Source organism: Corvus moneduloides, chromosome 2 (genome assembly GCF_009650955.1).
Source record: "Corvus moneduloides isolate bCorMon1 chromosome 2, bCorMon1.pri, whole genome shotgun sequence".
Taxonomy (NCBI): Eukaryota; Metazoa; Chordata; class Aves; order Passeriformes; family Corvidae; genus Corvus; species Corvus moneduloides.
Window position 1 is genome coordinate 22670474 of NC_045477.1, and position 24764 is coordinate 22695237.

At 41.9% G+C, this 24764-nt stretch overlaps 1 protein-coding gene across 2 annotated transcripts in view; it reads left to right on the forward strand.

The window, feature by feature from the left end:
* Positions 1-1586: 1586 nt before the first annotated feature.
* The window catches only part of GSK3B (glycogen synthase kinase 3 beta), a 150001-nt gene continuing 126823 nt past the window's right edge, over positions 1587-24764 (forward strand). Inside the window, exon 1 of one of the 2 annotated variants that reach the window (XM_032098462.1) lies at positions 1587-2128. In XM_032098462.1, coding sequence (XP_031954353.1) covers positions 2041-2128 — 88 coding nt within the window. In that variant the 5' untranslated portion in view covers positions 1587-2040. The remainder of the gene's footprint in view (positions 2129-24764) is intronic. The other variant, XM_032098463.1, reaches the window with a different exon arrangement.

A 24764-nucleotide genomic window follows, 5' to 3' on the forward strand; every position in this document is an offset into this window, starting at 1 on the left:
GGAAATTATTTACCATGAGCAGGGTGAGACACTGCAACAGGTTACCCAGAGAAGTTGTGGATGGCCCATCACTGGAAATGTGCAAGGCCAGGCTGGATGGGCTTGGAGCAACCTGGTCTAGTGGAAGGTGTCCCTGTCCATGGCAGGGGGGTGGGAACTGAAGGGTCTTTAAGATCCGTTCCAACCCAAACCATTCTATGATTCTATAACAGCACTGTGCGCGTCAGCACCATTTCTTTCACGGCTCAGTGAAGCAGAACCACAACACCTCTGTGCCTGACGGGTTTTACGCACAAATCCCGCAATTTCGTGTTTCCTTCCCCGCTGCCCGAAGCACGCTCCCAGCGGGACGGGCCGCGGGGGCGCGCCCGAGGGGCGGTGCCCGGCCGCGCTGCGCATGCGCGCTGTCCTCCCCCGGCCCCCACAGAGGTGAGCGGCCGCGTCCCGTCGGGAGCGGGCGCGCCCGTGGCCCCGCGCCTCGCGATTGGTCCCCGCCAGGCAGCCTCATCGCCGCCAGCCAATCGCAGCCCCCGGCCGCTCTCCGCCTCGGGCTGCGGCTTGAAGGCGTCCCAGGGCTGGGTGACGGAGGCAGCGCGCCCCTTGATTGGCTCTCCCTCCTCGGCTCCAGTCGGGTTGGCCCGGCGATGGCCGGAAGAGAGCCCTCCTTCCCATTGGCCGCCCGACCGCGCTGCTAGGGCGGCGGCGGCGTCCTCCGATTGGGTCTACTCTTCACTTCGGGGAGAATCGGTCGGGCCCGCGATGGTTCCGTGATTGGTTCCGGCCAGTTACAGGCATTCCCGTAACGGCCTCGGGATTGGCCCCGAGAATACTCGGGCGTTTCCGTGACGGCCTCGGGCTGGGGGCTCGCGGGCGCGCCGGGTTCTTCGGCCGGGTATTCACAGACGGCGCTTACAGCCGCTCCGCAGCGTGGGGCGGCGGCGGGTACGGGCGGCTGCGCGGCTTTGGCGCACGCACAGAGCGCAGCGGCGGGAGCCCGGCACGCAGCGGAGGCAGCAGCGGGGACAAAGGGACTGATCGGCAGGAAAGGGGAGGGGGGCCCGGCGGGAGACTTCAGCCGGGCGGGCGAGTCCTATGTGCCTTGGGCGCCTGGGGAAGCAGCAGCAAAAGCAACAGCCGCCGCCAGCGCTCTGAAGCCGGGCTGAGGAGGAGCAGGGAAGCCGCCGCCGTCATGGCCCATGCCGTCGCCGCCGGCTGCCGCCCGCAGTGCAGCGTGCCCTGCCTGAGCCGCCGCCAGCTGCCCGTGCGGGCGCAATGAGAGGCTGCGCCGCCAGAGCCGCCGCCGCCGCCTCAGCGCCGCACTGAGCAGCAGCGTCAGCGAGCAGCGAGGCCGCCTGGCCGCCTCACCCCCCTCCGCGCACCGCGGATCCCGCCGCCACCACCGGATCCTATTGCGAGTCGTTGCCGCATCGCCTCCGCTCGGCGGTGCCCCGAGATCCCTCCGCCGGGAAAAAAAAATAGTCCCGTTGCCTGCCGCCTCCCTCAGAGGCGGGGGGGAAGGAGAGGAACGGGGAGTGGGGAAGGAAGAGAAGGAAGAAAAAGAAGAAAAGGGAAAAAAAAGAGATAAAGCAAATAAAAGGAGAGAAACGCGGCGGCGGCGGGATCGGAGGAGCCGGGCCGCGAGCCTCCGCCCCATGTGACTGGCGCCCGGGGTGGGGGCAGCGAGGCCCAGCGAACCCCCCTCGCTCGGGAGCGGAGCCGGGGGGAGGCGGCTCTCGGACCCACCGGCCGGGAAGGATGGTCGTGTGAGGAGCGGGCGGCGTGAGGAGGAGCAGGAGGAGACAGGAGAAGAAGCAGCAGCAGCAGCAGCAGCCGCCGCCGCCGCCGGGCGACAGAGACCGAGAGGGGAGGGGGCTTCCCCGGGGGGGGAAGGGGGGTCCCGGCGTTTCATGTGGCGCGTTCCACCCGTCTCCTGCAGCTGAGCGAGCGAGGGAGCGGCAGGCGGGCCCGCCGGGGCGAGGCGGAGGGCGAAGGCAGGAAGAGGAGAGAGGTGATCGCCGTTGGGGCAGAGCGGGAGAGACCATGTCCGGGCGGCCCAGGACCACCTCCTTCGCGGAGAGCTGCAAGCCGGTGCAGCAGCCCTCGGCCTTCGGCAGCATGAAAGTCAGCCGTGAGTATCCTGCCCCCCTGGGTGGCGGGGTGAGGGCCGAGGGAGCTGCCCCCGCCCTTCGCCCAGGCGGGGAGCGGCGAAGGGAGGCCGGCCCCAGCCCCGGCCTCGGCAGCTCCTTTCTCTCCCCTTCCCCCCCCCATTAACCTTGAATAGGCGCACGCCGCCGCTCCGTTCGGGGCCTGCTGGACGGAAAATCCCGGTGGGTTTGTCCTCGTCCTTAGCTCCTGGTCGCTGCCAGCGGCCTCTGGCTCATTAAAAAGCCATTTTCCCCCCCTTTGTGAAACGGATTGGGAGCTCCGTAGCCTGTATTTCCTTTTCATTGCCCCCCTCCTCCCTCCGAAAGGAGGAAACGAATTGCGGGCACACAGGTATGACCGTGACATTCACGTTCATTATGGTTTTTTTGGGGTTTTTTTAAGCACTCCTGGCTGTGAAGGGGAGAGAGCATGGAAGGTTTTTCCATGCACCCGTAGATCGGGTGTGAGCACCTTTTAGTCCAGCCCATTAGAAAAAAAAAAAAGGAGGGGGAGGGGGAGGGAAGCTTACAAAAGGTGTCTCTAATATCCTCCAGGCTCTGGTAAAATGCTCAGAAGAAGGCACAAGAAAATGTTCATTTTGAAATAACTACTCCATGGGCTCACATGTCACGCTTGGCATTCCTTTTCCAATTTTCTGATCAGAGGAATATTTTTAAGAATGAGGCCTTGTGCTTTATTCTGCATAGGCATGTCGGAAATCGTTCTTAATGTGTGTCCATTCTTCGTATTCTAGCTGTTGGGGTTAGCCGGTTTTATGTGAATTAAAAGTATGTATTAAACCTGAACAAATGTACAGTGCTAATACAAAAAGGCCTAGTTCTGAGTTGCTATAGATCAGCTTATCGTATGGAATTTCTTTAGTCCCGGTTTGAATATGTTCACATTAAGAACTGAATTGTTCTTCCAGATTCATTTGAACAGTGTAGTTTTCAGAGATATTTTCTTTTTTCTTACGGAAATGCGGGATGACATCTTTATGGGACCAGGAATGCTTGATAGGCATTCCCATTCGATTGATCTATTTGATACTCACGTAAAGCCACACCTGACATGGCTCTGTAGGTGCATGCCTGCATCCATCGCAGGGTGTTTCATGCCAAAGCAGTGGGAGATTGTGAGCTTTTTGACAGATGAGAAATTTTGATGGTTTTTTTGCACCGAAATGTCTTCCGCTGCGGTTGAAGCCTTGAAGAGAGCATTTGGCTCAGGGGCTGTAGTCCACCTTGTATCTGCATGATCAGTGTGCCAGCAGCACTCCAAAAACCATGGGTGCAGTTAACCCATATGAGCAGCATGACAGTGTAGCTTTGGTCAGGTCCAGCATTAGTATTTATTAAGGATTATTGATCTGTACGGAGAAGAACTGTGGGTGACTCCATTTTAATTTACTGGCTTATTTTATGTGCCTGTGGAATGAAAAGCAGGTCTTGTTGATCAGTGTTTCTGCAGGTGGCTGTCTAAACCAAGCGAGACCTTAACCTGTCATACTCAGCAACTAAATGTGTCTTATTCAGGCTCTACGGCTTGATTCTTGAAAGGTTATTGATGCTCCTTTTCCGTTTATTTGAGGTCAAAGACTAGACAGATGCTTGCCTGAGAACAGGGTGCTAACTGATGCAGACTAACAAGTTTGCAAATATGATTCAATCCCAAGTGTATAACACTGAGGGAGAAACAAAGGCCGTAACATAAAGCGCATGCACTTGTGATAACCCCCCCAGTCGCTCTAGTCATGTGCTCCTGGTCCTTCTGCTGTCTGGAAAAAAATGTCAGAACAAAGCAAGAGAACCACATTCAAGGATTCTGTGGGAAGTGCAGTTTCTATTTTCAGTTAATCCAGCCATGTAAGACAGCCTGGGAAGTTAACTGTTTGGTTTGTTTTTTTTTTTTCCTCTTTGCTTTTTAAGTGAGAAAAATTCCAGGATGTCAAAAAAGGTTTTATTTTTCTGGTTAGCGGAGTCCTGGTAACATCTTACACATGATGTAGCAAGCTATCTATTGCCAATGTGGAGTGCTTGTGTGGTGAACAGAGAATTTGGGCCGCTCTTTCATTTTGATATATATTTATAGGCCGATACTTACTTAACATTCTGAGCCAGTTTGAGTTAAAGCTGGGACAAAAGAGTCCTTGTGAGGTAGGTGAAAATTGATGGATTCGTATCTTCTGAGTGTCTGGGACATCTTGAGTGCCTCTGTCTTGGTGCGGGTCTTTTGGGAGCAAAACCTGACTTGTTTGATGTCAGCTTTTTTGCTCTTACTTGTAAGGAGGGGTGAAATCAAATGATGAACTCTTGCTGTGATGTCTCTGCAGCTATTGCTTCTCCTGGCTGAGCACTGCAACAGTTACCTAGGAAGGATGGATCCAAGTGATGAGGAAAAGGATTAATAAAATACTGGAGGAGGGTTCATTGTTACTTGTGTTTCCTGGGAGGAGCAGAACTAGAACCGTAGTGGGATTGCTCTTCTTCCCAAGGTATATGGGGAAGAGTGAGCAAGGTCTCTTTGCTGTGCAATTTATTAAATTGAATATATGATAGTTTGTTCTCAGAAGTTGGTAATTGAATGAAGCATTGAATGGAAGGATGGGAGATTACCAACAACTGCTTCTCCTTTGGCTGTTGGGAAAGATGACTTCTCATGCATGCTGCTCTCATTGCTCTGTAAGGGATGTTACATGGGTTTTAACATCTCTGCAACAGTAGGAAGCCTGTGGCCTTCATGTATCTCTTTCAAGCCATACATCTGTCTTCTGAAATCTGACTATTTTTATTTCTCTATTTATATTTTGGTGGTTGTGAAATTACTCAACCATATGTATTTCTACACTGAAATAGTTCTCAAATAGGGTATTCTTTGTGCGGGTTTGTGTTGCTGGGTTTGTAGGCTTTCCCTGAACAAAAACAAAAGTGTGTGTACTCCTTGTGTTGAGCCTGTCCCTTAAAAGGAGGGAGCTAAGTTTCCAGTTTCCCACTTGCTGATATTATCAACCTGCTCATTATAGTATGAGAAGAGATAGGAGCTTGAAGTTTTCTTTTGTTCTTCACCTAGGTTCTCTTGTATTGCTTACAGATGTACGTTGTTTCTCAAATGGGACAAAAATAATCCTGAAATATAAAGGGTAGTCATGCAACACATGACCAAAAATATCTGTATAAAAATAGAAGTCTCAAAGTTTGCTGTTTGAGAATTTTCATCTAATGACTGTAGAATTGATTTTTTTTTTCCTTCTCTGAGCTTCTGGGAAATAAGTGTTTCAAGTAACACCAAGTCCTTGCAGACAGCAGTACTTATTGTAACTGTAGCCAATTGTCTTGATGGTCTGCAGTAAATAATGTCTTGGCTAACACTTGCCATGAAGAGTTTTTTTGCTCCATGTGTGAGTGTCATGGGTCTGTAATTGGTTATGCAGAATTTGTCAACTTGGAGGGTGAGAAAGGCAATTTTATTTGCTTTAGCTAATGCTGATGTGGAACACATACTCTTGTTGCAAAATCTAAAGGACAATCTTGTAATAATTTATTTTGGACTCTCTGGAAGAATGTTACAGTGGTGCCAAACTTGGGATTTGTTGAAGTTTTTCTCTTCTTAGATTCACTGGGTTTTTTCTGTATTGTAAAATCTCCTGAAAACACAATAGTTTGGTTAGCCTATATTGCTGTGTATTGTTCACACAGAGCATGATAGCTCTTTAAAAGTGGTTCATGAAGAAATAGTCTCTGAGTTTGTTGCTCTCTTAGTAGCTATTCCACAAGCCACTACATAAGTGAACTGTGTCTTAGGTAGCAGTGGTGTCTAGGTGACAGTTTAGTTTAATACTGTGCGGTGTCCAGGTAGGTGTGTGGGAAGAGCCTTGGAAAAGAGCACCCTGGGCACCTTCAGTAAGAAGGAATGAGTGGGGCTGTTGAAACTGGGAGAACGATTGAGATAATACCACCTGGTGTTTCTCAACCCAGTTAGGGTAGGGCCCTCTATTGCTTTGATAGCAGTTTCTGCCTAATTGGTTTCTGAAACTGGAAGCTGCCCATCCTGCTTTCCTTGCTGGAGAGGGGAAAATCACTCCCAGAAGCCTGCTGAGCGTTATGTGTCTGGCTGTCGCTCATCCTAGCCCTGTCCAGCTTTCTGACTGCTGCTGGGTGAGCAGCTTTCCTCATTCCTAGATGGGAAAAAAATGCACTAAGGGGGTCAGCTAATGAATGTGTGTGCCTGAATGAAAAGTGTTTCATGTTACAGTGCCCCAAAGTTGTGTCATGCAGTCTGAAAAGGAATAGAGCTGTCTGCTGTACTTAATTCTAATGCTGACAGACTCTTTCCTCTTTATTCATACTGTTTGGTAGTTGAGCATTCCATCTCTGTTCTGCACATTTCCTCATCCCTACACTGCTTCTTGGAGGTGATCTCCTCTTGCATTACCCCTTGATTCACCTTCTGTATTTCCTAGCAATACTGGAAACGTCTTGTTCCCCTGTTTACACAGCAATGGCTTGTGGAGTATGTTCCTTGCCTGTATGCATCCTGGCTCTGGAAGTTGTTGTATGACTTCATTTGTTAACTTGATAGGTCCTTGTAGGTATCACAAAGCAGTGGCAGGGAGATAAGAAAAGGTGACGACCACCCCATGGCCTGAAGAGTTTCCCTCTACTGCCCCAAGAGAGTTCTTTAATTTTCATGTATTCTATCTTTAAGGGCTGTTTTAGATAGAATATAAAGGACTTTTCCATACTGGTGTTCAGTTTATTCATCACAGATCTTCACAGTGATACAAATCTGTGGGATACTGGCTGTTGCTATTCCCTCACCCCATGCTCTCTCTTAAACTGGATGGATGGGTGAAGATCCTGAAAGCCTACAGGGTATCTGTGTGCAAAAAGCCTGCAGTTAAAGCTTTGTGCTGCGATCAGATATAACATTTTTCTGAAATGAGTTAATGCTGAAGCCCTTCATTATTTGAATGCAGTAGATAAAATGTGCAAGGTGCTTGGAGAACACTTGGAGCCCCTTGGTTCAAGGTATTGGAGTATTTTTGTTTTAAATGACTGAGACCTGTTTTAAATTGCAAAGTCTGTTACCTCTGAGTTTCCAGAAGCTTCTATAGACATCTTAAAACTTGGACACTTTTCTGGAGTTCTCTCCCTTTTGATTAAAAAAAAAAAAAATCCCAACAAAAAACTTTACTCTGAGGACTTTTAGTCACCCATAGCTAGTGTGGGAAGTGCTAAAGTGGCTGTCTCCTGCAGCAGCGATATGGCTGGTGGAGTTACTTGGCTGCTTTCTGAATTTAATGAGCATCAGCCCGGAGCAGCCTTGAAAGACAAACAAAACTTTTAAAGTCAAGCAACTAGGGAAAGGAGATTGTTGAAAGTTTGAATGCTTCACAGAATACCCAAGTCCATGTGAAATCCAAAAATTTGTCTTTTCACAACTTTCAGAAAGCTGCACAAATAGGGGCTCTTTTATTTATGTATGTTGAAAATAAATGCCAGTTACAACATTTACAGTGTGACGAGAAAACACACTCTTTTGGCCATAAAGGCTCAAACCCCATAGTGTGCTGTACAGGTCAGACCCCCTCTCTTCAGATGGAAAACCAGAAACTCCCTTGTTATTTCTCATCCCGTAGAGACTGTTTGCAAAGTGCTGCATACTGCCATCGGGGAGGTGGATGTTTGGAGGCATAATGGTCTATGCCACTTTATATTTTTTGAATTGGTTTAAAATGAAACCGCTTCAGTGCACTGTAGCAGTCTGATCTTGAGGTGAGAAAGGTGTGAGATATGGTAGCAAGATGCAGGTCTGTGAGAAATGGCTACAACGTCATAGTCACCCTCAGACAACTGTTCCTGGTCAGTGCTGCTGTATCTCATTAAACAGAAGCCTAAAATGAATCTCTACCTGAAGTTTTTGCAAACTTTGGATTTGGATAACAACTATTTGCTTTCACCACCTCTTCAAAATCCCTCCTGCCCCTGTGGGTAATGGCTTACCATGCCATAGAGAGAGGGTCATTATTTACGTGTTATCCATGAAAGCAGTGCATGTTTGACTCAGTCCTGTATTCTGCAAGTGCTGCTGTGTGATGTTTTGTCAGGGCAGTAGGAGAGGTGAGATGATGGCACTGCAATAGAAATTGATGTTGGAGAGCTTAATGAAAGCAGTCCTATATCACTCTCTGAGAACTGTCAAAAATGTGGATGCCCAGAAGTCATACTGCTGTGCCTCTAAAAGAAGTGGACAGTGATTTGTTTGTATGTTCGGTGCTATCAAAGAATCTTTCATTAGGTGCTCTTGCCACAGATGACTTGTCTGTTGTTCAGAAAAGGAAATAAAGCAAAGGAGTTCACTCTGTACTTTTATCTCTTGCAGACAGGAAGTAGATCTAAGCATTTAAGGCAATTTGTGCTCTCACCTAGTCTGTCTTATAATGGAAGAAAGGAAAGTGGTAAGATAGCTTGTCAATGTCAAGAACTCTGGGCTTTTTTTTTTTTTTTTAAGAGAAGCCGTACAGCAGCAGCTCCTTCTGAAGGGATGGCTCCAGTCCTTGCCAGGAGCTTTGCTGCGTCTCTCTAGCAGGGACTGTGTATTCTCTGGCTTGGCCTCGTCAGCTGAGGGAAAGTCTGTTAACTGTGTATTAGTACCAGTGTTTCCTGCACAAGTGAAAGTGGGCTGCCAGTTATCTTCTATGTTGATTATTTCTAGATGATTTTCAGGGTTTCTGTGTGGGTAATATGGAGTCAGGTCACCTGAAGAAGTAATGCTGTGGTGCCTGCCGTAGGAAATTCACTTTAGCTTGCACAGAAGCAAGAACATAACAGCTAAGAAAAATACAGCTATAAAGCTTTATTTGTAATATATCTGAATAGGGATGAGTGTCTCTTTCTTTCAAGGGTATAATGACCAATGTAGCATTGATGTAGTATTTTTGTGTCTGAAAAACGTCTCTTAAACTTGATATATCATAAAAATGTGTAGCAGTATAGTTACATTGCTTGACATGTCTTTTCAGGCAGTTGGACTGAGTTGGAGAAACATTTTAGTAGTCCAAGTGCCTGACAGTAGATGATAATAAGAGACCTGCTGATCAAAAGGGAAAGGGAGGATATTTCTCATTGAAGCCACTGGATAAGTAATGCTGTGGAGGGTGTATAGGCCTTAGAAATACTGGCCCTGCACTGTGCTGTTGTGTGTGCACGAGGATAAATGTTTGAGTGCAACTGCAAAAATTAACAGTCTTTTGAGTCAGAGCACTTAGAAGGAGAAAAGTTGGGTGTTGGCTCTGAAGTTATAACCAGAAGGGAAGCAGCAGCTGAATTTTTCTAAGCAAGGCAGACTTCTTACAACCACATCATCTCTTATGACTGTTTTAGTAGGAATATAATTCTTGTCAGATACAAGCCCTGTAGTTCAGAGTAACATCTTTTGCCAGGAATGCAGGCAATTGTTTAATTTTCAGACAGGCCAAGAATATGTTTTGCAGAAAGATAAACTGTGACTGTTGCTGCAGAGAAGAATTTGATTTTTCTTGCTGTGTAGAAAGACTATTTAGTCACAGTTGATAGTGCCAGTCTGGTTTTTTGATACACAGCCTCCTGTAAACATTTATGTAGGGTATACAATGCTATTTGTACCCCACCTCATCTGCTTAGTTGTTTTAAGTATCTGTTTTAAAAAAATAGCACAATGAATTGACCTGTATGAGTGGGTTTCCTAGAAGGGAGGAAGGGGTCACAAATTCATCGGCCTAAATGAACGGAATATTTGGTAGTTGGCCAAGTAAACGTGAATCATTTGGCACAGATCTGTATCCCCATGAATGAAGCCCATAGCCATAAATGTATTTCCCCAGTTTGTGGGGTTCAGTATCAGCATCAGAAAAAATGTTTTCTGCCTCGCTTAGAGAACGAAAGCTTTCTGGCAGGGCACTCTCTCTGCAGGTGAGTAGATGGAATGCTTTATTTTCTTTATATATACAATTGCTCAATTGAAAGCTAAAGAAGCGGAAAATGGTATTGTCCTTGAGAAGATCATATCTGTTGACCATTTCATTTCTAATCTTGCAGTCTTAATTATGATTGTGCGTACTGCCTTGGGAGCCACGGGTATGTATGGTGTCATGCACCACTGATGCCTTGCAGTTGCAAGTTAATGGTTTTTTTTCTGTGTTCCTCAGAGAATAGAGGAACCTTCCTAATCAAACTTCAGTTTTGGAGACTTTGGAATAGATTTATCAATATGTTTTAGTAACCACAATGAATCGCAGAGCTGATCTGAGCCTTGGGGAAATGTCTGAGGCCCATGGAAAGCTAGGGGATTTTTTCTGTTTGTCTGGGTTTTCTAGTGGAACAGCTATTGAATGTACCAGAGATAAAAGCATGATGTTTGTGTGGAGTGGGAGAACTTTACTATTCCAGAAATTGTGGACCCAAACTTCAGATGATACGGGTCAGTGAGAGGGCAGGGAGGGCTTTAATTGCAGCCCCCCAAAAAAGGTACTGTCGGGTTTAGATTGAGCTCAACTTTAAACTTGCTCTTCCTAGATCAATGCAAGTGGGCATGAGTTGGTTTGGGATTGTGTGTAGGTTCTTCAAGTGACATGGGAATGGGAGCTGAGTTCGATGGACTCTACTTGTGTGAGTGAAGTTCACCAGCAGGAATGTCTGAATGTCATTCAATCAATCAGAGCATGTTTTAGAAATGTGTTTGGCTTAATGGAAGGTCTTCTTAGGGTAGTGAGTGCTGCCAAATCTGCAAGTCTCTTCTAGTTCATGATAGACTCAACTTCAATGGACTGAAGCCTCCCTTCAGCGAGAGTCACTGGCTTTCAGTGTCCATGAATGCTGGCAAGGTTCAAGCATGACAAGTGACATGGGATCTCTGACAGCAAAAGAATGGCGCTGTTTTCCCAGGTGGTGCATTTGAAATGCCTGTGGGATTTTGGAGACAGGTATAGATATTCATGAGGCATCAGGCAACATTTTCTGGTTGGTGTTAATGCCCTGGCTTTAAGCATTAGCCTGTGGATTTTTTTTGTTTTTCAAATAACCTGGGTTATTTTTTCAGTGGTAATATTAGAGCAGCTCATGATTGACTGCAAATATTTATTACAGTGGGCCAACTCTAAAAGTGAGTAGTGCAGAAGTGTTTATGCTGTGTCTATAACTTTTAACAATTATAATACTTCAGAAATACTTACTGAAGCAATGACACTGCCTGCATTTCACAATATCTGGTGAAAGCCTAATTTTTATTCTTACCTTGTGGCATAATTGCAAAACAAATATTTTCTAGAGTTAGTTTAAAATGTACAGTATCTACATATGCCTTTTAGTTTTTTAGTTTATTCAGACATTGTGGGGTGGGGGGGGTTTGTTTATTTTGTCCTTTTGTCTTTTAAGTGAAGAGCAAGTGGCATTATGAAGGAATTCCTGGCAGACTAATTCAAAATCAGTAGATTCTAGCTGAGAAAAGGCATGGTAATTTGTCCTCTAGCAGCTCCTTTTACTCTCTCACTTTTTACATGTGAGTATAGAGACGCACACACATACATTGTCGGAAATGTGATGTGGAGGGGAGGAGATGATCTCGAGTTCTGAGATCTGGAATTTAAACCTGGGCCACATGTGAAGGCTTCTGCTTTAAAGTCTTTACAGACTGTTCTACATGTATGATTGCAAAAGTTTATCTTTACATGCAAAGGTGCTCATGGCATTCTTGTCTGAGTATCTGGGAAGACTGTTAAGATGTAGGTTTTAACTTGCTCACTTTGATTACTCACGCTTCCTGTGCAATCTTCTGTGCTGTGGTGCTTTTACCTCTCCCAGTGTTCTTGTGCACCGCTCTGCTTCCAGTGAAGTTCCAAAGCAGTGGTGCACTGGGGTTTGCTGCTGTATGGGTTTATCTGCAGAGGTGAGCAGCCCTCATCTAGTACTTCACAAGTATGCCTTACACCCTTCAGGCTTAAGATACGGTAGTGGGGGAAAAAATCCCCCAAAGCCGATGCTGCTAGGGGTGACATCTCTGTCTGGTGTGCAAAATATTTTTCTGGGAAATATGAGGAAGAAGCGTATGGAAAATGTATCAGTAGTCCGTTAAACTGTGGAACTGATGCAGGGTGCTTATGAAGTAAGGAGAACAAAAAGTTGATGGGTAGGACTCAGCTTTCTTGAAGACTGCTGTAGATAGGGTATTACAGTTTTCCTTTGAGACTACAGATGCAAGTTTTCATGACTGCATTTGAAAGCCCTGTGTTTTCTAAGTATAGTAGAGAATAAAGGCAAGTATTTCTAAAAATTCAGTTAATGTCCCGGATTTTGTCAGGAAAAGTAGTTAATACTGGGATAGGGAATTTGTCCACAGATGAAGATGAATAATTAGCTTTCATTTGACACTGAAAAGAGCATATGTTCCTGAACTCCTGGAGATTTGTTCATTGAAATCCGTTGAATTTCTCTGGACGTGCCTTGTGCTGTTTAACTTTGATTTCTTATATTGTCTGTTTTAATATGAAACCATCTCATACTTAGGAAATGTGCAGTGAGTCCAATAGTGATTATTTGATCATTTCTGTTTTCTACAACTTCTTCAACCCTAGTATATGGAGTTACTCTGTGTGTGGGAACAGCTTTGCCATATATATTACTAGTTTTTGTGCTTAGGTGGAAAGTAAGTCATTAAACATTAAATATACCACTACCTCGAAGTACCTTTCCCCCATTTTAAAATGAAAATACAAAGAGCTATTGCAATAATTCTAGCATTCTTCCAGATTTGTAAATTATATCTGGAATGTTCTCCTTTGTCAAATGTACCTCTTTGGATGTCTGGAGGTAGGCTATATAGAGTGTAACTCTACAAATGTGAAAAATCTAGTGAAACTATAGTGACATTATTGGAAGCTGGGCTGTCTGACATGAGAGTTGGTGTTCCTACTGAAAGTTCAGGAGTATATTAGCTTCTATGGTGGACACAGAAAGGTAGGCTGGTACAGTTATGAATCACTTGCTTCAACTTGGCATAGGATTAAGAAAAAAAAATACTCCTTTGTGCTACTAGCATAAATAGCTGAAAACCTCCAGAAGCTGTTCAGAAATGCCCTTTTAAAAAATATGGTGCTCTTCAGATTCTTACGAAGTGACCCATCCCATGGCTGTTCTTTGAAGAAAAGGATGTGTAGACCACATAAATGAAACCTCTTAAAAGGAGATCAGCCATGGATCGTGCTGGTAAATGGAGTCAGCTATGTGGCATGAAAGTGCTTGTTTAAAAACATACCATCCACTAAAACATTTAAATGTCTACTTTTATGGAATACTGTTAATTTTTTTCCTCCAGTAATTTTGTCACTGCATCATTTTCATTTTTTTGGCTTTATATAGCTGAGAGCTCTTAGTTCCCTTAAACTGATGTTGGATATGGACAACAATGTGCAGTGCTGGAGAACTGTGTAATTTATTCTTAGGTGAAGTTACTGAATGTGCTTAAAATAGATGGCACATATATATATGCATATATATGTGTATATGTATAATTCAAGGCTTATGTCTGTATTCATACCTCCTGTTAATGGCTTGGATGTTATTCTTTTGGGTGTTTCCTTATGGCAGCTGTCAAAGACAGGAAAGTGGATTAGGCAATGCCTTCATCTGACCCAGTATGTCTGTTCTTAAAAATGACATATCTTTATATTGTATATGTGCACTTTCACAGTGTTAACTATTTTATATATCATGGCAGAAAATACGACTTTTGTTTGTCTAAGAATGGATCTGTTGCTGTTATAAAAGAAATGTTCTTTGAAGTTAGTCAGGATTCATGTCAAAGCAGAAAGATGTGCAGAACCAGGACTTCTGCAGTTTTGTTTAGTGTAGTAGTAATGTTTTTTTTGTAACTGATCTAGGTAAAATTTCTACACTTGCAGATTGCACTCCTCTCAGAGGAGCTCCAAGGACTAAAGAGCACATGTTCAAAATTATCTTAACCAAGTGGTACCCTAAGTAGGATGAAATGTAGGAAGGGCTGATGTCATCTGTTGTTCTTCAGTAAGGTTTGACTGCACAGACTTGACTGTGCTGATAACAGGTTTGGGGGTAACCGGGGCGGTAGGAGGTTTGCAGAGAAGAATCTGGAGTCGGATGTTTGCACAGTGGCCATGAGTCAACCAGTGCTGGAGAACCAGCAGATCTTTTACTGGATGTATTGATGGCATTGTCATGTAAAATTCATGGAGTTAGTCTCCTCACTTCTTGGCATGCCAATGAGCTAAAGTACAGCACCTGGTTTTGGTATTATACTGGGAGAAGAATAGTTGCAGGTAAAGGAAAATGGTCAGAGGTCTAAACAAAGTGCTTTAGGGGAAAACTGAAAACACTTTGGATATATATTTTTTTAGAGGAGACAGAAGGGAAATTTCTTTTGATAATGTTCTTTCAATACATAAAAGATAGCTGGCAAGAAAAGACAAAGCTGTGTCTTCCCTACTGGAGATGAAACAGTTTGTGGACTTAAACTGCAGCAAACACTTACTAAGCTAGTTGAGTCTACTCTTAAGAACAGGAACACTGGACCAGATTAGGAAGGCTGTCAGATTCCCAGTAGTGCCTGTTTGAAAAATGAAGATGCTTGCCAGGTAGTTTATATATAGAAGTTTGGAGAGGTTTTAATTAAGACAGCCTGTAGTCCCTTATGGTATTACTTTATGTCATTCCAGTTATTTCTGCATGGTCTTGGGATGAATTTCAGTTACAGCACAGTGATCCTCTTCCTTCTTCCCTTGGGATGAGGTAGCCTTGTGTTACTGGCAGCTTGCTGCCAGTTCCTGGATGTGGAGATAAGGATTTGTGAACCTGGCCACAGCTTTAACATTTAAAAGCAAGATAGATTGTCTTAGAGAGGTCATCTAGTCCAGTCCCCCTTCAATGAGCAGGGGCATCTTCAGCTGCAGCAGGTTGCTCAGAGTCCTGTCCAATCTGACTTTGAAAGTTTCTAGAAATGGGCATCCACCATCTTTCTGTTCCAGTGTTTCACCACCCTAATTGTAAAAAAAAAAAAAATTCTTTCTAGTATCTACTCTCACAGAGCTTCCTTAGTCTTAGGGTTTAGGTAAATGTACTGTATTTGGAAAAGCAGTCGGGGAGTATTTTTAGTTAGAGGTTTAAATCTGCTCTGAATTCCATTTTTTGATACAAGTGCTGTTCAAATGAAAGCTTGCTCTAATTTGGTAGTCCTGTGCTGCAGTTGAGAACCACAGACTTTCAGTGGGGGATTTCTAGATCTTGCTTTGTGTGGGTCATGAGAAAAACAATGCTTTCCTTCAGTTTTTCATCCTGTGGTTCTTGCTTCAACATAAAAGAATTTAGCACAAGTCAAGAACTGCTTAGAGCTTCAGGCAGAGACCAGGACCAAACTGCAGTCGCTGTATAGGTACCAAGCTTCTGTTAGGGGTGTCTATCTGCTCCAAACAACTTAGAGTGTACTGCTTTGGTTTATAATGCCAGTGCAAGAAGAATATTCATCCATTAATATGTAACTACTGTCTGTTCACAGCAGTTGCTTCATTTTTAATTCAATAAAAGGACAAGCCTTTGAAGATTGCGTGTAGAAACCAGATGTTGCATAGAACATGAACCAAGAAAGAAAACACATTCTTGGTCTTGTACATTTGTGGAGTGTAGGTAGTTGTTATATTATTTTCATTTTATTAGTTCAAAGATTCAAAGTGGACCTTAAAGCGTTGCTTTTTGTCACTTTATTACCTAAAGTTTTTGGAGATTTTAATGGACTTATATGTACCTTTTTGGCAAGTAAAATGGATGTGTGAAACTGTTAAGTCTAGAGTTCTCACATGAGAAACTATAAAGATACATTAGAGCAGAAATGATCATCTGTACTGGTACGTGGTTTCCCTTTTGATGCAGAAACTTTGACTAGAACGAAACAAATGCTTTTTCTGTGCTTTGCAAAGCTATAGTCATATTTGGTACACATGTGAAGTTACTGTAGAAGGTTGGAATCCTGAACTGTAGATATAACTGAATTGTAAAATTCTGTTGAGTCCTTGCTTCCATATTCCATGTGATTTTGAATATGAAAAAGTAGATAAATGTCAAATTAGTATTTTTTCCTCTTATTCTGCTCGAATAAGAGAGAAGAAATGATAACCCAGCAACCTTATGCCAAAGTCCTCCAAGGTACAGTAGTAGTCTTAAATGCCTTTTATTTTTTCCCTTTTAAATCTTGGGCTGATGGAAGGATTCGAAGGTTGGCTGTAAGCGAGGCTCTTGCTAAAGAAGATCGTACTTCATTTCTAGGCAGTGCTTGGCTTAAGGCTGTACTTGGTGTTAGATCTGACTTTGACATGCACAAAATAGTCCCATCTCTTAGATGGCTTAGACTGTCAGGGCGTACAGTTCTTTTTTTGTCTGCAGCTGTCATTATCTGAATGATGGAAGAGTTCACAACTTGTGTATTGTGGAAAGCTTGTTCCCCTTCCCTGTTGATAGCTGTGAGAGACTGGGATGCTTGTGCTGACATTCTTCAGCTTCAGTGCTCTGACAGCAACAAGAAGTCAACAAAATAACCTGGCATCAGAAAAGGCAGCAAGGAAAGAAGTAAGGCAGAGCCTAACCAAGTGGTCTTTTTGGGTTTTGGAACCATTCAGATTATTTGAGTTTTCTGAAAATGAGGCTTCAAAGTAAATAATAACAATAAAATTAAATTGTTAAATCCCCTCTCTTCCCTGAACTTGGTTGTGAGTTCAGGATGCATTAGATGAGTATGAGGCAGTTGGTAAGCTAACTGAAATTTTAAGTTAATGCACTTCTTACCATTGAAGTACCTTTCTTGTGAAGAAGGAATGGAGAAAAGTACTCATTCCTCCCCTTCCATGTTTGTAAAATACTGGTAACTTGTCTTCATGTTTAAAGTCTCCTCTGGTTTAAGTGGTCACATGTCACTTTCTTGGTCCTTTACACTTGTTGTACCCAGTATTTAGCTGATGTTAGACTCACCAGTAGGGTGGGGTTTTTTTTTTTTTTTGTGACTTTCAGTTCTGTGCAAATAATGTTTTACAAATAAAAGAATGTTTTTTGAGGGAAAAGAGTAAGTGGAACAGCAAGCTTGAAAATGTGTCTGGTTTAAAGAATGCAGCAATGCACCTTTGGTTTAAATAAAGAAAGCAGTGAAAATTTGAAGTTTCATATCCTACCAATGTTTTAAATATGTTTTTTGAACAGAACTTTTTGCATACTGGCTTTGTACCTTTTTAGAAATGGTGGTAGAAGCATATGTAAGTGGGCTAAGTTTCTAGATTTGGACTAAAATTGATGTGCAGATCAGTGGATCCAGCTGGGAAGTTTTTAATTAAGCATGCTAATTAAGTCATGTGGTGTACCCAAAAGCAGCGCTTTGTTACAGGGGAGAAGAACAGTTTTCTTGGCAGTGAATGAAGGAGAAATACTTCATTGAGCCACTCTTCTAACTCCTTCCAGTGGGAAGAAAATATGAAGTCTAAAGTCACTCAAGAAAATTTGAGTACAGGATTAAAATTTATATTTTTCTTATTTTGCTGCATCTTGCATTTTTCTGTTTTTAAACAGTCTTTAATATGGAGCAAATTCTTCCTTGTGCCAGTATGAACAGGAATACTTCAGTGACCATGAATCCAGGTGTCTTAGAAGTAGCATGCTGTGAAGTGGGAGCCTGTATGCTGGAAGCCTGGACAAGGTTCTGCACAAGGATGCTGGTAGGAGTGGGACATGTGAGCGGTATAGCTGTGAAGGTGATAAGTGATTGTGGTTGGTGTTCTGCAGTGGAGACAGGAAAATGAGTGGAGTTGGTGTGCTGAAGACACATGCAGAGAACTAAACATCTACCTGTTTACTTGGACTTCACAGAAGAGGAGTTCAGCCTGAAGCATGAGCTGGGATATCGGGGAAAGGCGAATTGGGAAGTGAAACTGATGATCTTTGTCTTAATTTTAGCAAAATAGTTAGATGTAAATGGTATTTTTTTCTCTGTAAGTACTATGAGGGCAGAGTGAGCAATTACTGCTTTTACTTCCCTCAAGTACACTGCCTGTGTAAAAATAAGGGCATTGAAGTTACAAAAGGATGTATTTTCTGCTGAAATACCTATTTTCTGTTCTCCCCCCCCAATGAAAAAGAATTTTTAGAATGTTTTTCCTCAGGAAAACTATGCATGTTAAAGACTTGTCTTGATTGAATATACACCCAGGGCTATACCATATAGCATCCTTCAGTAAGAAGTTGCTGGACTTGGGAACCTAAAAGATATTTTTCACTTTTCTGCTTATTACAAGATATATATGAGACATTAAAGCTGATAAATTTTCATGATTTTATAACACTACCAACATAACACTCAAAAAACCAACCTCAGACTTGCTGAGGGGGACGTTCTGGTATATGTGGAGACATCCTTTGTTGTGGCTTGAAGAGAAAGCCTTGGTTGGTCTTGTTAAAGAACAATCGTGTGCCTTCATCCAGACCACTAAAGTGGCTGGAATAAAGCTAAAGTGAATAAATAGAAACATTCTAATCTAGTTATTCATGAACATGTATGAAATGTTTCTTTGTGGCTAGTAGTAACTAGAACAGCCATGTAGCTTTATCAGATGTTGAATTGTCTTGACTTGCATTGAGTTTAGGAATTTTCTATACTGGCAGACTTGTTTTCCAGTTTCTCTCCTGTTTAAGATTTGAGACCTGTACAAAAAAGAATTTTGTCTGTAGGATAACATCAACTTTTCTCCTGAATCTTTTCCATTAGGAGAAAATAAATAAAATTAACTCTACCCTGTATTGAATTTGTCTGATTTATTCAAGCTTTCTGCCATTCTTTAAGAGGCATTAATATTTTTTGCCATTGCCTCTAGCATATTAGGAATGCTTGCAGATAATTTAGGGGGATCCCCTTCTCATTTTCAAATCCATAACTACCAATGTTCTGGTTGTAATCCAAGTCAGGGACTGAAGGAGCATTATACAAGGAACATGTATTACTTGAAGTTTAAATTGCTTTTCACTGTCATTGTTTGTGCAGCCTGGTTTGAACTTGGATTATTTGACATTTAGAGGGGAGTTGGATGTGGTTTCTTACATGAGAGAATGTACTGGCTGGTACTGCATGTTAAGATGTAGGGGAAACCAGGTTGATTTACAAGTAGGCATGTCTTACCTTCTAAATCTTAAGGTATTACGGTTAATTTTGTGTGGAATTCCTGAGATAAATGGGGTTATACTGTTGCAACAGCCTTCTGTAAGCCATCAGTGTGACAGACTGGACTTCTAAATTCAGTGTTTAGAGTATTTATGTAGAGATTCAATGTATTGGGGAAAAACGTGGGAGAATACTTAAAATTCATAATTAAGTTTTGATTTTTGGTTGTGTTTTGGTTGGGTTTGTTTTTTCTTTAGAATAGGGAGAAAGTACATGTCCGGTTGTAATGTAAGTACGTGTAAGGTGTGCAGAACATCCTTACCCGAATTGTAAGCTTTATAAATTAAGGCAGTTAGATAAACTTACATGAGTTCTATTTTAAACACAATTTTACTTCTCTATCCAATTTTTTCTTTAGTGCTTTTTTCGTTTGTTTGGTTTTGTTTTTTTTTTCTTTTCTTGTTAGTAATAAATTTTTAAGTGCCTCTTCTTGCTTTTAGTGAAATAATATATTCTAGATGTGGATAGAAGAGTTCTTTCTTTGATCTTCTTGACCTGTTTTCTCAAAGAATTTTGTGAAGGGAAAAAAACTGAAACCAAAACTGGTTTTGGTCAGAATGCCTCACCTATTTCCACTTACTGTTCTCATGTCCCTGACCTACTAACAGCAAAACCTTTTCTAGAAGGCTTTTTATTTCAAGGTATTAGGCAAAAATCTTGGACAAGTTAAGATTGTTAATGTTCAATATGGTTTGATTGTGAAAATTTGTTTTCTAATGCTTCTGCAGGTGAGGAGGTTCAGCATGATATATGCCCAGACAAGAGCAACAAAAATTAATTTTGGCAGGGACTTAACTCTAATCAAGTAGTAAAACATCAGTACAGTTTGTGTTGTTTCCAGGCACAGGTAGCCTTGATGAGCTTTTGTTTGGATCATGACTCACTCAACTTTTCTTTATTTCAAGTTCTGTTGGACTTGGATAAAAGTGCATGCAAATGTCTGCTTATCGTGTTTTATTTATTTTTAATGTAGTGTTGAGATGTGCCAGTTTGTGTTTTTATTAAGTATTCTTTCTTCTCTCTGTTGACTCTCCTGCCATGGTTCTTCTGTATTGAACATTTTGGCTAAACTCATGGTTGTTGGTTTTGTTGTGGTTTTTTCTTTCTCCAAGTGGCATTTCTTAAATGGATAAGCACAGCTTCAGAGGAACCATGACAAAGAATTTCTGTTGCTGTTACATTCCTTTGGTAACATGGAGCATGTTGTCCTTGGACAGTTGAGCTCAGTGCCTTAACCAGTCTGGTGACAGTGTTGCTTCTTGCTGGAACAGAGACCTGCCGCTGATCCTACAGGATGCTACCAGATACGCAGCACTGGGAAGACCTACCATGAGCCCACCGATTCTTGCTGTAAATCTGCCTGTTCCATGAAAATAACATGCTTTTTTGTTCCTATTAAGTAGTCCAGAGTTCAGTGCACTTTGTTTGTAGCAGATAAAAAGAAATCGTGATACATAAAAGTGAAGCACCAGTTTAATATGCTCTTTGAGGATGTTTCTGCTCTCTTGGTTATTGTGAAGCTTCAACACTGCAGGCAGTGAAATTAATTGTATTTACGAAGTAATCACTTGGTCATTTGAAGTAGCTTGATCACTGCAGGGTTGAGAAGTTTGCTCAACTCTTGGCAGAACCCTTTAAAAACTTCTACAAAGCCTGGCAAGTCACGTCTTCTGGTTATGAGGTGTCAGCCTCTTCCAGTGCTGTCACATACAGTTTATAACTGGATGTAAACAGCCTTGAACTTCTCAACTTTGGCTTAAAGGCTTCTTGTTTGTTGTGGGTTTTTATATTATTTTTTTTTGTGAAAACCAAAATGTGTAGCCTTTTTGATGTAGAACCATCTGGTTTAGTTCACCAAACCTGCAGGTGTAATCTGAGGTGCTGAGGCATGTAAATTGCTGCATATATCTGAGGGTGATGTTCCACCTTGTAGCAAGGCCATAAAATAAACACAGTTACTATGAAGGTGTGAAATTTCGCATTTGAATTTTCTGTGTGGCCAATTTTGGCTCTCCTTGGTTTCCTCTAACTGCTCATACATTTCCTGCTGGTGGCTCCAGAAAGAGGAATTGAGGTAATTTTGCCTGTCTCTACCTTTAAAATGTGAATTCAACTTAAATTATCATCTACACTCTATGAATGGATCTATTTATTTTGGCCTAATTTTGTAAGTATGCTTTGCCCTTTATTTGCTGACAAACTGGGCTCTCAATCGGTTTTTTGTGTAAAAAATTGTAGCCAAAGAAGTAAAAACTAATATTGGTTGATATTTGAAAATATAAAATTTTAGATAAACATTATATTCTTTGAATAATTTCCAGTACGAGCTAGCTACTTGGTCTTGGTTGGAAGCAGTACAGAGCACATGGACTGTACGTCCCTCTGCCTCCAAATCTTGGCCTTCATGTTTCCTTGTGTGTTCAGACTCATTGTTTTGCCTCCATACTTCTCTGAGTATACACCCAAATTAGAGTTGTTGTTTTTGGCTGTGATTCAGGGCTCAGAATTTACTGTTTTCCAGAAAAAAATAACATGTTTCTACTCAGAATTCCTTGAAATATAATCTGGCTGCAATCCATTGTTCTGAATATGAGGCTAAAACTGTACTTAAATAAAAATGCCCGCCTTCAAAATTTCCTATTTTCCTCTCTTCCCAAAGGAAGTATAGTTAGATTGCCATAAGAAGCATTCTTCATTGTGGTAGATTATTACTGGAAAAACAGTGATTCTGAAAGTCAGTGATTATCTATAGGATAATAGATTTTTGTTTGATATATGTTGGTGTGTGAAGTGATGGCTTTAATTACTGTTCTGAGGGTTGAAGGGTTTTCATGTCTTTCAGTGTAACTCAGAAAGAGTGCAAATATATTTGAACTTTGTGAACTTTCTTACACAACCAAGATAGCTGGGATCTCTGGCTGATGTGGAGTATAGGCTTTTTGAGTCATCTCAGAGGACTCAATTACTTTCATATTTATTAAGTATATCCACTTAAAAATTCTCAGAACATGCAGTGTGCTTAGGGAAAGCCACTGCTAATTTGTTGAGGCAACATTAAATTATTTACACAACAGAGTGGTTGAATACTTGCTTTAATGGTAAAAAAAATTGCTATATACTTAAGTGTCTGAAATAACAATTTTTCTTGATTAAACTTTAAAAATATATTCAGTATATTTAGCTTGTCTTTAGGAAGCTTTATTCCAGCAATAAACATGGTGAGTTTCTGTTATGTTGGAATATTGAAATAACGGTGCACTGAAATTTCTGCTATGGAAATAGTTGTGAAGTATGTATTTATTCCTTTTTAAGAGTTGTTTCTTATGTTGTGGTAATAGCTCTAAAGATGTCACCTTTGCAGTTATCAGAGTATTAAACAATTTTCTTTGAGCCTCTGTATGGCAACTACATGCCAAATCTAATAATTGATAAAATCTTGACTTTCAGTCAAGTTCCTACTTTGTTGGCTCTGTCTCACTATTTAGTTCCCTGTATGTGGAAGTCTGGGGTCCAAAAAACGTAAAATACATGCTTCTCCTTCAAAGACTTGTCCTATGACATGTTGAGTCTTCAATGCAAAGTTTGGGTTTTATCTCTAGGGTTGCTGTACAGTAGCTTCAAGCCTTTGTAGGGCACTTGAGTCAAATGTGTTGCTCATTGCCATGGAGCTGGTGGAAATGTGCTCTCTTTTGGCAGAAGTTACTGTTACTTCACTGTGGAACATACTTTGAAGCTGAAGGAGTTTATAAAAGTTGGAAGCTGTGTAGACATTCATGAATTGTGGAAATTCATGTCTTTTGAAGAGGCTCTGGTCTCATGATTTTATTTTTTCATATAAGTGTGCTTTACTTCAGCAGTGACAGTGTTACTTCATTTTGGTCAAGCTCTCCTACAGGCAGAGGAAAAGTTGTTGGACTTGGAGCTGTTTAGTCTAAACCAGCTGTTCCTGAGTTTGGGTCACTTAAGTGGATTGATCTGTGGTTGGCAGGGTGCTGTATGCTGGGGAGGCTCCAGCTCCCGTAAATCTCTGCATGGTTACAAATTTTTTACTTTGTGCTAGTGATGGGAACCGCTATCCAGTGATTTGCCGAGTTTGTGGTAAAATCAGTTTGTGGTGTTGTGGTAGCCTTTGACATATTCTAGCTTGGTTTCATGTTATAGGTGGGCAACGTTGACGTTTTCAGTTTCTCTGAAAGCTGAAGCTGAAATGCACATTTCTGATGAGCAAAAGACACTGAGGTTTTCTGAGATGCTGTGTTTTGTATGGCATTTCGTCCTTTCATTCCATGCGGTGTACATTTTTATATTGGCTTTATAGAAATGGTACAACAAATATGTGGGATGTATATGATGTGTTTTATCTTAAACTCAAGGTATACCACAGTTGTTAAAATGATAGTTTTTAGAATTAAAAAAAATCAGGTGCTACTTTCTTTTTTACTGCTTTAATTGACTTAAAACTGCAACATGTTGGGTAAAGTGTCATCTTTATTTAAAAGCAGGTGTTGCTTCCTCTTTTGGTTTATAATTTTTTTTCCTCCTCCATCTGTTGACATGTGCATCTATAAAACAAAAGATGCAATTTTACTATCATTTGGGATGTTGAGGTTCCAAGTCCCTTGATATTACAGTTCGTGTTCTGCATTGAGCAGCCCTGTACATTGTCTTTAGCTGATAGAAAAAACCATGTTGAAGAAACCTACATCTATCCTTTTTCTCAGATCCTTAATGATGTGGTGTGCCATGTGTACCAAGTTCTTTTGATAGAAGTCTTAGATATGACATAGGTTGATGACTGAATCAACAAAGACTGTGATTTGAAGAAGCAATGAGGAGTTCTTTAATAATGTGTTTATGAAATGAGTGGCTGTTCGGATCTGTTTAGACAATGTTCTGCTCAACTATTAGTTTGTATGTTTTAACTGTGATTATAAAGCCAGTCTTTTCCTTGTTGTGGAGATAAAGCAGTTGCATTGACCTTGGCTGATCAGGTCAAGGTATATTTAAAGGTGAGTTGTGCATACGGAATTTGAAGTGAGAATATCTGTGTGTAATGTGTCCTGCTTTAATCTTACCTAATTTACTTTTTCCTCAGCCCTGTGTAGATAAGACCTTGGGATGTTTTTTGTATTACGTTTTACTACTTCAGGCAGCTAGTTACGCTGTTAATACAGACCAGGGAGAAAATACTTACTGCATAGGTACCTCACAAGGTGAAGTATCCAGAATTTAAGCATTCAGAGTAAATTATGCAACATGTACAGAGGTCTTCAAGTCATCAAGTTGGACAAAATGAGTGTGGTAAATCAAACTCCTAGGCCTAATGAGATGAAACGTCAGTGTTCAGTGCATATTTTTACTAGAAGGCC